This window comes from Micromys minutus (genome assembly GCF_963924665.1).
Source record: "Micromys minutus genome assembly, chromosome: 7".
In the NCBI taxonomy this organism is placed as follows: domain Eukaryota; kingdom Metazoa; phylum Chordata; class Mammalia; order Rodentia; family Muridae; genus Micromys; species Micromys minutus.
Window position 1 is genome coordinate 57,958,932 of NC_137976.1, and position 12,432 is coordinate 57,971,363.

The window sequence follows — 12,432 nt, forward strand, 5'->3', positions numbered from 1 at the left end:
CGAGTGGACGTGATGGTTGAAAGTACTGATCTGCATGGAAGCTTCTAGAAAGTCAGAGTCCTGGAAAAACATGGGCAGAGACTAGAAAGTGAAGATTTCAGATTTAAGCTTCAATTAGAGTAAGAACTGGGAAGCTTTGTCAAAGACCGGGGGAAAGAAATAAAGAAAAGGTGAGGATGACCAGATCTGATCCCTGGTGATGCACCTGGAGTGACAGCTGGGTCACGTGAGGGGCAGGGATCATTGGCTGTGGAGGTAGGGGAGACCTGGAGAGTGGAGAAAATGTCACTGTGAGCAAGGGTGGAAGACAGACGTTGGCTGGAGGAACGGCTGGGGCTTATCCCAGGTGATGGGACTCGTGGGTCACACACCATTCCAGAGACCACAAAGATGGAGAGGCCAGGTACCCAAGGAAAGTCTAGTCAGTAACAATTCTGGGGCTGAATGGACAAAGAAAAACAGTGAAGAAAGGTTAAAGTAAGGCTTCTCCTGTGCCTGACTTCCAGGATGCAAAGGAGAAGAAAGGGGAACCTAAAGATGAAGGAAGAACCCAGGGAAGAAGGCAGTGATTGGCTCAGAGACTCCAGCAGGAATGGAGGAGTCAGGCCAAGGGAGGGAGCAGGGAAGATCTCAGAAGAGAACAAGCCAGCTGTCCAGAGAAGCTGCATGGTGTCCTCTTCCACGAATGTGTTGAAGCTGTAACCTTCAGTAGTTCAGAACGAGGCTGCCACAGTCACTGGGTCTTTTAAAACGTGACTCCATCAATAAAGGTCGAGGGCAGGCCCTAGTCCAATGACTGGTGACCTTGCAAAAAATGGAGGAAGAAGAAAGGGGGGGGGGAAGAAAAGGGGGGAGAAAGAGAGAGAAAAGGAAGGGGCGGAGAAGGAAGGAGGCAGAGAGAGGCAGGGGAAGGGACCTAACAGAGCAGACCTGCACACACAGAAGGAGCCATACAAGGAAGAAGGTAAGGAAGAGGGCAGATATCTGTAAACCAAAGGAAAGAGATCTTGAACTTAGATTGCTGGCCTGTGTTTCAGCCACCCTGTCCACGATCTTGTTATGGAAGACCTGGTTGCCCTGTCAGAGAGCTCCTACAGAAAGGGTGGGGGTGAATGAGGAGGAGGAAGACAGTCCTTGGGGTGTGAACTGGGGAACACAAGGGGGTAAGTTATATGAAACCAGAGGCTATAACGACTTTCCCACGCTTGTAGGCTCTGAGAAACCTGTGTGGCTAGAAGCTAGCACCAACGGCCACATTTAAAATGTGTTCTATAAATTTGTGGTTATTGCTGTTTGAATTTGTTAGCATTTGAAGCTGCTTGGTAAAAACAACTTTAAATGTTAACAATGTTCTATATGTTATCCATGCTTCACGACTATCTGTAGGAATCCATCAGCGGTGTTCTGTGCACACAGGAAAAGCTGAGTCACAGATTCTAAAGCTAAAGCTTCTCAGTGGTGTTCTACTCTGAGCAAGCAGAGGGCACCTCACCGTGTTTCCACCTCATGGAGAAGGAGCGGGAATCTCATGTAAGTCTGGTGGCTTCCCAAGTTCAAAAAGCCATATGTGGCTGAGCTAGAAATAGAGCCACTAGCCATCATGTGTCTGGCTGCCAGGAACTCCACCCTCTAAGCCAAGCCTTTAAACTAGACTTGGAGCTGGACTTGGATTCAAATCCTGCCCCATCACTAGCTAAGCTGAGGAGCTTAAGCATGTTATCCAACCTCTCAGCACTTCAGTTTCCTATTTAAACGTAGTCCAGGGAAGGCTAACGAGTTGGCTCAGTGGGGAAAGGTACTTGCTGCCAAGCCTAATGACCTGCGTTTGATCCTCAGGACTGATCCGAGTGGGAGAAAACCAACAATCCCAAGTTATTCTCTGACTTTCACAATAGTCATGGTGTGCACACACAACCAACAGATAAACGTATGTAGCAAAAAGTTACAAAAAAGATGTTTGTTCAAACAGAAAAATAAGGCACACAGCTTGTGTTCTGTACCGGCCCCTTCCCCCACTCAGCACTTTTTCCCGAACAAGCAGAATCCCAAAGGACTTCTCTGCTCTCTGGGACAATTTTAGCTCCTCCAGATGTCTGGAATGTGATGGATAATCTTGATTGTCAACATGACGGGGCTCAGAATCACCTAGGAGATACCTCTGAGTGGGCCTGTGTTTCCAGAGAAGTTTAATTAAGAGCAAAGAATCACCCTAGATGTGAAGGACATTATACAATGTGTGTGTGTGTGTGTGTGTGTGTGTGTGTGTGTGTGCATGTATGTGTGTGTAGGAGGTGCTGACTAAGCAAGAAGGGAGCTGAGCAACAACATTCACTCACTCTCTGCTTTCTGACCTCAGATGCAATGTGACCAGCAGCCACAGCTATTCCTGCCACATCTGGAGCTGCGCTCCCCACTACACCTTCCCAGCACGACTGGTGCTACCTTAAGCCGGGAGCCAAACTCCCCTATGTTGCTTTCGTTTGGTGTTTCATTATAGCGAAGAGAAAGGTAACTAATGCCTGACCCTGCTGGCCTCTTCGGCTGACTTCCTCATGTGTGTCCCATGTCATTGCTCCTTTCTGTCCTTCTCCTCAGCCCAGGTTGCTAGGAAATGCTCTGGTTAGCCCAGAGGCCCAAACTCAGTAAACACAGACCAATCACTAACTAGTTCCCACTTGTCTAGGCTAACCCTTCTTCTTATCTATCTCCTGGACCCTTGTCTCTCATCCGTCTCCAACACCAAAACCTTCTTATACCAGTCACTGTCAGAGAGGAACATCTTACAACAAAGACACCTACCATCCTTTGCAAATCCTGTGATGGCCTCAGGCCCCAGGGTAAAAGAAGGAACAGACTGCTCTCCATCTCTGAGAGGGGGCTGGACAGTCAGTCCTCATCCACACCCTTCCTGGCATAGGCCCCCATTTGGGTGCTTTGCTCATTGCTGATCTTAAAGACTCTTTCTGTCACCCTCTCCTGCTCATGTTTTCCCTGGAGCTTGGCCTTCCTTCTGAGTCTACCTCTGTGTCTAACCCCTAGACATCACTGTCCAAGAAGATTCCAAACCCATACTTCAAGCTTCCCTTCCCCAAATCACACCCAGGCCCTTCTGCTCTGACTGCTTCCCCACAGCTCATCACAAGTGTTCATCAACTGAACACATGCTCAGTCCTCTCCCCCACCCCTACTCTACCCCCACTTTACACAGCATTCATGGTCACTGCCCCATTCTAAACTCAATATCCCCCCTAGTCCCTGCCTTAACATATCTGCCATACCGGGACCAAAGTGACTTTTCTCAACTGTAAATCTAAAAATCTTTTTTTTTTTTTTTTGGTTGAAACCTCTCTAGTGGCTACCCACTACCACTGAGGACCATGCCCATCTCTGACAAGGTCCTTGAGATCTGCTTTGGTTTTCCTCAGCAGTCTTCTTTGGTGAGTACTCCTCCTTAACTCCTCTATTCTCCATGTCCATGGATGGTTCTCAACTGCCAGTGTGTGCTACGGTCACCCAGGGAATTCCAGCTATTGGTTGGCTATGAACGTGTCTCCATGTGTTGCTCCTCTAGACTACACTCAGCATCTTTCAGGTTCTGCGCACTAGCGTGTTGCCATGAGCTCTCTGGCACCTTTGGCTTATGTCTACCCCTCTGCAAGCAGCACTCAGCTCAGGCACACTGCCTCCAAGAGATCATGCCTCTCCTAGTTGGGTCCTTCCTATTCCCAATCCAGATCAGAAACCTGCTAACAAAATGTACGTGCCAGGTTCTCAGGGGACAGTAAAGGGGTTCCCTTCTTACCTCTGGGGTCTAGCAGCAAACTGGGCACGGGCTTGATAAGCAGTTATTAGAGGACAGAGACCTGCAGAGACCACTGTGAACCTGGGCATTTCTAATGAATTAATATTGAGATAGAAGCCAGAGGCTGCAAATCTTGTTGCAACTTCGCATAGCATCACCTCCTTGAGCAAAACTGCTAAGCATTGAGCCTTCTGCTCCAGATGGGAGACTGAGGCTGGAAGGGGAACAGCCCACTAAAATCATGAGTAAGGTTGAGAATTTAAAACCCTCCTAGGAAAGCCGAGGAACTGCTGGAAAAAATCTGTTCCCCGTGACTGATTCTAGTAATCTGTCTTTTGCTTCTTCTCAACCTGCCCAAGCCTAAACTAGTACTATCCTAGAGAACTTTCCTTCTTTTCCTGGGGGAGGGCAGTCAGTCCCTCATGGAAGTTTCTAGACTGCTCAGTGTGAAGGCAGATGAGTACCCCTTGCCCATTCTTGTAGAGTGAAAGGGTTTGAGAAGACGGTTGGGGAGCTAGTGTTAACAACCTTGGGTACAGGCAGGTCCCTGTATCTCTGCCTCTCTGGGGACATTTCCCTTTTTAGGTAGTTAACTATAAATAGGCATCAAACCCTTAAAGTTCTCCAAATCAGTATTCACTGTTGGCTCAAGACTCCTGGGAGTGACACAGGCTGGGTAAGGGAAGAACAGCCACCTCCAAGGCTGGCAAGAGAACCTGAAGCTAGAGGGTCAAGTCATGATGCCCACCCCCTCCAATGAGGAAGGTTCAAGCCATCCAGTGACTGTCCTCTCACCCACTGACTCCTTCTAGTACAATCTTACAGACATGTGAAGACATACTGGTTGTTTTCTGAGAACATCTCTGGGCAAATTGCAGACTCAGCTCCCCTCGTAGCAAAGGCAGTCCTATCAGAAGACTCCAGAGAAACACAGCTCCTCATATTGCTGCAAGCTCTCATTCCCAAATGTCATGGAATGCCACAGCAGTTGTGACAGAGGAGTCTAGCACAGCCAGGCCATGGGGGCCAACACTGTTGTCTGCTTTGGGAAGGGGTGATATTGCTGGTTGATTGGCTTGTGGGAGACACTGAAAAGGCAGAGGGAGGAGCTGGAAGTAGCTGCCTAGAGAGGGACCATCACTGTGTCTTAGGCATGTGCATACATAGGTGCGTGTAGGGTACTATCATATTCAAACACCAACACTGTAGTGGGGTGTAAGTAGAGCTGGTGCCTGCTTTCAGGAGAATTTGTATGTTCACCTTAGCCATTCTCTGTGGGCTCCATGCTTTCAGTGTTAAACAGGCAAGACTTGATGACAAATCCCAACTTCTTCTAGATTTCCTTTCAGCCCTGTGGATTCTATTAGGATTTAGTATTTCCCTGTAAAGAATGTTAAAAAGAAAAAAAGATTTTATCCTAGAGAAGACCAAGGGTACTGGGCAAAGTATATGCTATAGAGAGGCTTTCAAGTTGATGTGGCTTTAGTTTTATTGAGACACATAAGAGAGGCCAAAACAAAACAAAAAAGGCATTGTAATCAGATATGGCCCACTGTGGTCATGTGTCCACATGCACCACCCTCCCCAGGTGAGTGTCTAGGCCAGTCAAGGACTTAGAGGGGACCTTTCACCTGAGTTGTCTGTAAGTCACAGAACAGTGATGGCAAAGACCCTGAAAGCAGAGGGAACTCGTGGACTGATTGGGACTATTGAGCGGACCCAACTCAAATGTCTGCTATGTTAAACTGTAAAACACACTGTTTGTTTCCTGTTCAGACCCCGGGTCTGTCACATGCTGCATTGCTTCATCTGTAGCCTACTCTCTTTTTAACTTGTATTTTCTAAAGTTATCTTTTAAGCCCTGGGAATTCATCCATCAACAAAGTAATATGCTTGCCTTCCACTACATCAAACTCCCAAGAATTACACTGGCTACTGAGATCCCCTCCAGAAGGAGCACCCCAAAGTGGGACTCTAGGCTCCAGGCCACTTCCTCTGCAGGATGCTCCCAACACTGTGAAACTCCAGCTTTGCTTCTATAGCTTCAGATGCCTCTGCACACAGGTCCCAGGGAGAACTAGCCAGGTTTGCCCAAACTGTGACCCTCACAACTCCTCATCAGTGGTCTGCTGTTGTGGCTGGATAAGGTTTAAGACCAGTCATGGAAAGTGTCCATTAGATGTTGAGAAAAAAACACACGTTCTAAAAGGGCAAAGGACTTTGAGGAAGCTATGTGTTTAATCAGTGGGAGAACCAAGGCTTCTGTTTCCCGCTCTCTGGCCCTAAGGCTTTCTTGCTATGCCCATACCTGAGCAATTCCCTGGAAGTAGCTACAGTAAGCCAGCTTCTGGACACATGGAGGTTCACTGAGGGGTTCCTGTCTCTCAGTGGCTAACTCAGCTTAGGCAGAGACTGCAATGCTTTTCTCTGGGCCTGTGAACATCTTCCCTGTCTCATCTCAAAAACAAGAAGAGGAGTCATTTCCATGCTGAGGGAATAGGTAAAGTATTATAGGGATGCTGATATTAGGTTTTTACCAACAAGAGAAAATAGACATAAAGGACATTATTGGGCCAAATGACAAAAATGGAGGGTAGGCTGGATCAATTAGTGAGTCATATTGAGCAAGATGGTTCAATGTCAACTTTCCTGATCCTAACAATTACATTGAGGTTATATTCATAGGAGATATACAATGAGAAGATTTTAAATGGTATCTCTCTATCTAAATAAAAAATATGAATATATACAGAGGGAATGATAAAACCACAGGATACAATGTAAAGAAGTCTTAAGCAAAAGGAATAGAGTTCTTTGCACTCTTCCTGTGGCTCTCTGTAACTTTGAAATTGTATCAAAATGGCCATTTTAAAGTTTCTCTGAGAGACATACAGCAAACACACTGACAGGTCTCTAGATCCAGGGACACACATCAGTGCCCTTCCTTTGTCTCCTTCTAAGCCCCAATGGTCCTGACACCTCTGCCACCCCACATCTTTGTGCTGTTCCTTTGGGCTGGGGAAAGAACTTTTGTCCTTGTGTTTCTGTGGACAACGTGGAGCAAAGTCAAGTCTACAGCAAGGTGAAAGGGGTGTGGCAGGAAGACAGACCATTACAGTTTTGTTCCTTACCATCTAAGAGATGCTGGGCAGGACTGTTTCATCTCTAGGGCTAAGTTTTGTTTCTCTATGGAGTGGGAACAACAAGTGTTTATCAGACAGTGGAGGCTTGGCTGGTGTTACTCTGCAGAAGCTCTGACATGCTTGTGCACAAGCACACAGCACAAGGGTTTGTTTGACTCAGCCGTCCTCCCAACATTCCCTCCAGCATCTGCAGTTTCTCCCCCAAGCTCCCGCCTGCCTCTCCTCCTCTGCCGATGTTAGCATTCCTCCTCAAGCCACATAAACTACACTCCTCTCCCTCTTTCAAAACCTGGTTCTGAGCTTCAGCTCACTTTAATCCCTCCCAAGTTTTCTCCCATGTTTGTGGCTCGTGACTTCGGCTGACGGGCAGGTTAACGAGTACTTTTGTCATGGAGGGCTGAGGGTAGATTGTCTGGCTTCTTCTTCACAATGAAGCTTCGGGGTTTCCAGGCAAGTGTGGCCAATGCTGTTCACTTCCACACCCAACAGCTGGGTCAAAGAATAAACCACCCTGGGGACAGAAGAGTTCACAGAGGGGTCTGGCTATACTCTGTTGATAGAAAAGTTACCTGCCCTTTCTACCAAAAGGATGGATTTCCTACTTAAATTAGGTACTTCACAACCTTGACAATACCATACATATATATATCCAGAGACAGATCACTCATGGAATCCAACATGTCTGGGAAAGAGGAGAATAATGCTAAGAGAAACGGCACATGATCGGGGCACGCAGCCTCGTGTGTGAGTTCATTTCGGCAGGGAGGGTAAGCCCTTGCCACTGAGGTGTTTGTGTGTATTCACACACATACACATATGAAGTGTAGAGGAAAAAGCAAATGGGTGTATGCATGAAATATGAAAGAGAAGAGGATTTTCATGTTGTCCTTGGCATGTTCTCATATGCTTTAAGATGCTCAAATGAAAGTACATGCACATATAGCTTAAGCAATTACCAAACAATAAGTTATTCCCAAAGGATAAAAATATTAAGGACACAAACCTAAAAGACATCTCCTTTACTTCCTGACCCTGGGCAGCTACCTTATCAAAAGGCTCCAAGGACAAGCTTTGGTGGTTTCCCTCAGGCCCCCCAGGTGGCTGTCTCTAAAGGACAAGAACACGTGGAGAGGAAACTAGAGCTATAACCTAATACAGAGTGACAACAGGCTTAGGGTGGTGGGGACTGAGTGAAACCAGCCAGCACAGAACGGCCAAGTGGCCAGCATGGTGCATGGAATGAGATGTTCATCACTGGGCCACGGAGGAGAGATGCTTTCTTGCAGACAGGCGGGTGGAGTCACCACCCCTCACTGTGGTGACTGTGTGTTTTTGGTAGCGTCCAAACACTACCTGCTAGCCCTGCTCTCCCCACAGGGGGTCTTGTTCTCAAGAAGCCAGAGTAAGATGGCTCTGCACCCTTCGCCTGTGCTCAGCCCCTTCTTGCTAGCCAAGCACAGATAAACAGCAAGGCCAGTGCCCACTAAAAGGCTGATTTTTAGTGTGGGCCACACTCTGGGGTGATCTAGGAACATAAACAAACCGCGGAAATCCAGCTGCCATCCCAGAGTTTCTGTTTAATCGGTCTGGGGGCAGCCTAGGCATGGTGGCTTCCAAGTTCTCCAGGTGAACCTAACACGCTGCCAGGGTGATGATGACAACTTGGCTGTGGTTTTGCAAGGACTTTGTTCTGCAGGGCAAAGTGCCCGGAGTTGGGTCTGCACTTTTTCCCAGCCTTGTGGCACTTGTTTTTCCTCTGACCCTGCTTCACCTTCCTTGGGACTGCACAGAACAGGGTTCCAGACCTGAGGACAGGAGGTGGCTGGACCTCTGTCCCTGTCAGGTGAGCAGCCTTACCAGTGACTGAGCTACATCCCTGTTGTTCTAAGAGCAGTGTCTCTGCTCACGTTTCCCCATAGGTAGCGCAGCAAGGCCCAGGCAACAGTTTTGGCGAGTAACACTAACTCCTCCTAGGTTCCTACAGCTGCGCCTGGATTCTAACAGCTTATTAAAATCTGCTCGGAGCACTCGTGGGTCTCACTTTGTGTAAACATCTAGGAGAAATTATAAATTCACTTCGGCTAGCCCTCCGTGAAGGCCGAGGACCTCACGTCTGATGAGCTGTGTTCCAAGAGCTCAGCACCAGCAAGGCAAACACATTGCTTTACAAAAGCACTGCCTGGTAATGGAAAGGCCAGAGACCTTCGGAACAGCAAGGATCATCACTGTCCTCCCCTAGCAAAAGGGAGAGCTTCTCTTCCGTTTTGGTGTTGTTTGGTTGGTTTGTTTTTCTTAAGCTACTGGTTTTGGGTTTTGCTCTGAATCTCAGATTAGCATAGAACTCATTATGTAGCCCAGGCTGGCCTCCCCTTAGCTTCTCAAACATCAGGATTACGAGTGTGTACCATGCCTGGCTTTCTGTTTATTTTAAAACTTAAGAGTGTTCTGGGGATGTCCAAGCAACTCTGTGCCCTATAAAAACTGGGAATGTCAGAAAGTAGTTCTGCTAATAAAAACCACACTAATAATTACAGCAGAAGACAGGGCTGCATCACAGCTTTTGAGGACTTTAGGTACTTCTGTGTCTATCATTATATAATTTTATTTGATAGGTATTATATTTTGATCATGTAGGCTAATTTTTACAACTGCTCTGGTATAAAGATGAATAAATTAATATTACTCATTTCAAATACTATCTTGAAATAGTTCATTTTTTTAATTGCAGTTTATGAGCCTAAAGGCAGCACATACCCTAAGTACCCTAAGTCTATTAGAGAGGTTGGCCATGGGGGATGCCCAGATCCAGAAGGAGGGAGTCAGACATGCCCATCTGGGTTACGGCTGCACACTTTCCTCTGGCTATTTCTAATGCACTGAAAGCTGGCTCTGAAAGACACTAGTGACGTCCTTCCATGGAAACAGTGGGTCATTCTGAGGGACGGTTCGACCTTCAGGGAACCCATGAGGACATGCGGGTGTATCCCTACAGCACCAGGAAGGAGTAAGTCAAGATGGGAGTTAGATGCTCTGGCTTCAGCCGGGATTTACCAGAAAGTTGTCCACGGAGATGAGGGTTAGGGCAATGGCATGAGAAGGGAGAGGAAATGGAGCCCCCCCCAGAGGTCAGTGGGGAGCACTGTGTGGAAGCTGTGAGGGAGAGCAGGGGAACATGGAAAGAGGGGACTGCACCTGTGCACACACAAGAGGTGTGTCCCAGGCAGGGACACGCGAGAGGCTCACTTGTGGGAGTCTGTGGGCACTGAGGACCCTCATATATTCCTGATGAGGTCATAAAGGCAGAGCAACAATTTAAGAAGGCTCCCTTAATGGGTCAGAATCAACTTAAGAAGAGGGACAGTCCTCACAGAGGTTTAAGCGACAACCAAAAGTACCGTGGGAGGTGGGGAGGGCTGTGCTTAGGAAGACAAAGAATGCGTGTCATACCGGATTATGGATGGGGTGGAGAGACTGGCAGGGGTTTGAGGAAAGGTTGAGGCTTAGTAATCAGGAGAATACAGGCCACTTTGGGGGATGGGCAGAAGCTTGTCCTCAGGAGTTCAGGACAGAGCTGGTGACCAGGAGGCCTGGGTCCTGCTACCACTCCTGCCTTTGTATGGCGAAGCCCAGGGAGCAGCACTTACTCTCTGTTCCGAGCACAGGGGGAAGAGAGCTCTTGGGTCTCCTGGATTTCATCTCCGGGGCCTTGGTGTTCTCCCTGGTCCCAGCATCTGGAACAAAAAGAGGAACATAAACATCAGTCAGTAACTGTCTAAGGAGCTGAGTAGAGGAGCCACCTCAGTCAGAACCCTACCTTGACCCTACTTGGCCCACCCACCCTACATTCCACTCAGAGGCCCTCTGTGCCCGCAGTGACGCCTGCAGTGGGGGCCCTTCTGCAGAGGAGCACCAAAGAAGGAGAGCCTGCGGAATGGGCCTGATAAATCAGTGGCTAGAACAGTCCCTGGCAGGATGGATGGCCAGGCTAGGTTGCGAGTTACTGCTCCCAGCTGTAGCCCCAGAGACTGCCTGGACTAAGGCCACTTAGCAGGGCCTAGGCCCTCAATTCCCTAGGTTCTCCTTGCCCACACTGGGCTTTGACTCTCTTATTTAAATGTTCTACATTTCAAAGGCTATCTGTAATGCAAAGGGCTCACATAGAGGGAGGAGAAGGCTGGGTCCCTACTTCTGGCCTCATGGACTGAAAGGTGTTTATGTCCTTTTGAGACTTGCCTTTGCACTGGGCCAGGCCTGGCCAGATGAAGGCTTCAGAGCAAGCCACCAGCATAGTTTCTGAGACTAAGGCTGGGACTCATTCAGTGGCTTTGGTGGTACCTCAAGGCAGGCCGATGAATCCCTGCAGTGGCCCATTGGTTGATGCTGGGCAGCAAGTTCCTTCTTCCTTGATAAGGTAAAGCTTAGATAATGCTGGGGGGAGGGTGTACAATGTTGGGGGAGGGGTCTCTTGTGGACAAAGGTGAATGGCATTGTAGGCTGGGTGCAACTGGGCAGAAGAGGCTCTTCCTGGGTTCCACTGGGACTGGACTTTCAGACTTTGTGGGGAAAGCACTCAGGACAGATAAGAAGCTGCTCGCTGAATGACAATGCCTGGTAGTGTTTTTACTACTCTTTGGGGAGAGGCTGGAAGGCACCTCCCCCTAAGGCCCTTCCTGTCCTCATCCTTCATTTCCGGCCGGCTGAGGAGGAAGTTCAGAGGGAGGAGGGGATTTTCCAGCCTGGGTTCTGGCCACATTCCTGTGGCTTGGCTGAAGAAGGGCTAACAGGCTATCCTTGCCTCTAGGATGGGCAGCCTCAGCTGGCCTTGTCTAGACTGGGTTCCCTGTGAGGAGTGGCACTCAAACATAAATGGCAAGGATTGGGGACATACACTTCACCCGTTTTCCTGGTTCCATTTCTTCTAGATGACATTTGCCATCTGTCCGCATGGCCCCTTCTACTTGAGTCTTATTTCTGAAGCTTACCACTGGCTAGGCTTCCTCTAGTGCATTCCTGTACTCCCTGTGAGCTGGGTAATCCACTGACAGAGACTGCATGTGGCACAACCCAGGCTCAGCTGGGCGGCAGCTGAGGGATATTAAGGCCAATTCCCTGTTGAAGATGACCCAAAGCTACACACACACACACACACACACACACACACACACACACACACACACAACTATGGAAATAATTCTGTTTGGGCTTAATGAGGACTTTCCAGCAGTATATGAGGATGGGGTGAGAGGTAAAGGAGAAGGGATCCTTTTAAGCAGCGCTTGGTAACCTTGTTACCTGGCTGCCTCTTCCACTGTGTGACCATGCCCTCCAAAGAGCAAAGGAGCCCCAGAGAGTGAGTTCAGGGTGCCTGTCCTGTAGAGCTGACAAGGTCTCAAGTTGCTGTTCACTCTGGGCACCAGTTCCATGTGCACACATGGGATGGAAAGACCCCCAGGACTTTAAGGAAAGGTGTATTCAGAAATGTCTGTC

The 12,432-nt window shown here is 48.4% G+C and overlaps 1 protein-coding gene across 1 annotated transcript in view; it reads right to left on the minus strand.

Moving 5' to 3' along the window:
- Nucleotides 1-12,432, minus strand: part of MYLK (myosin light chain kinase) — a gene marked incomplete at its 5' end in the record, with an annotated part of 169,062 nt that overhangs the window by 54,080 nt on the left and 102,550 nt on the right. The window contains one exon of the mRNA XM_080918785.1: nt 10,590-10,676. Coding sequence (XP_080774911.1) covers nt 10,590-10,676 — 87 coding nt within the window. The remainder of the gene's footprint in view (nt 1-10,589; nt 10,677-12,432) is intronic.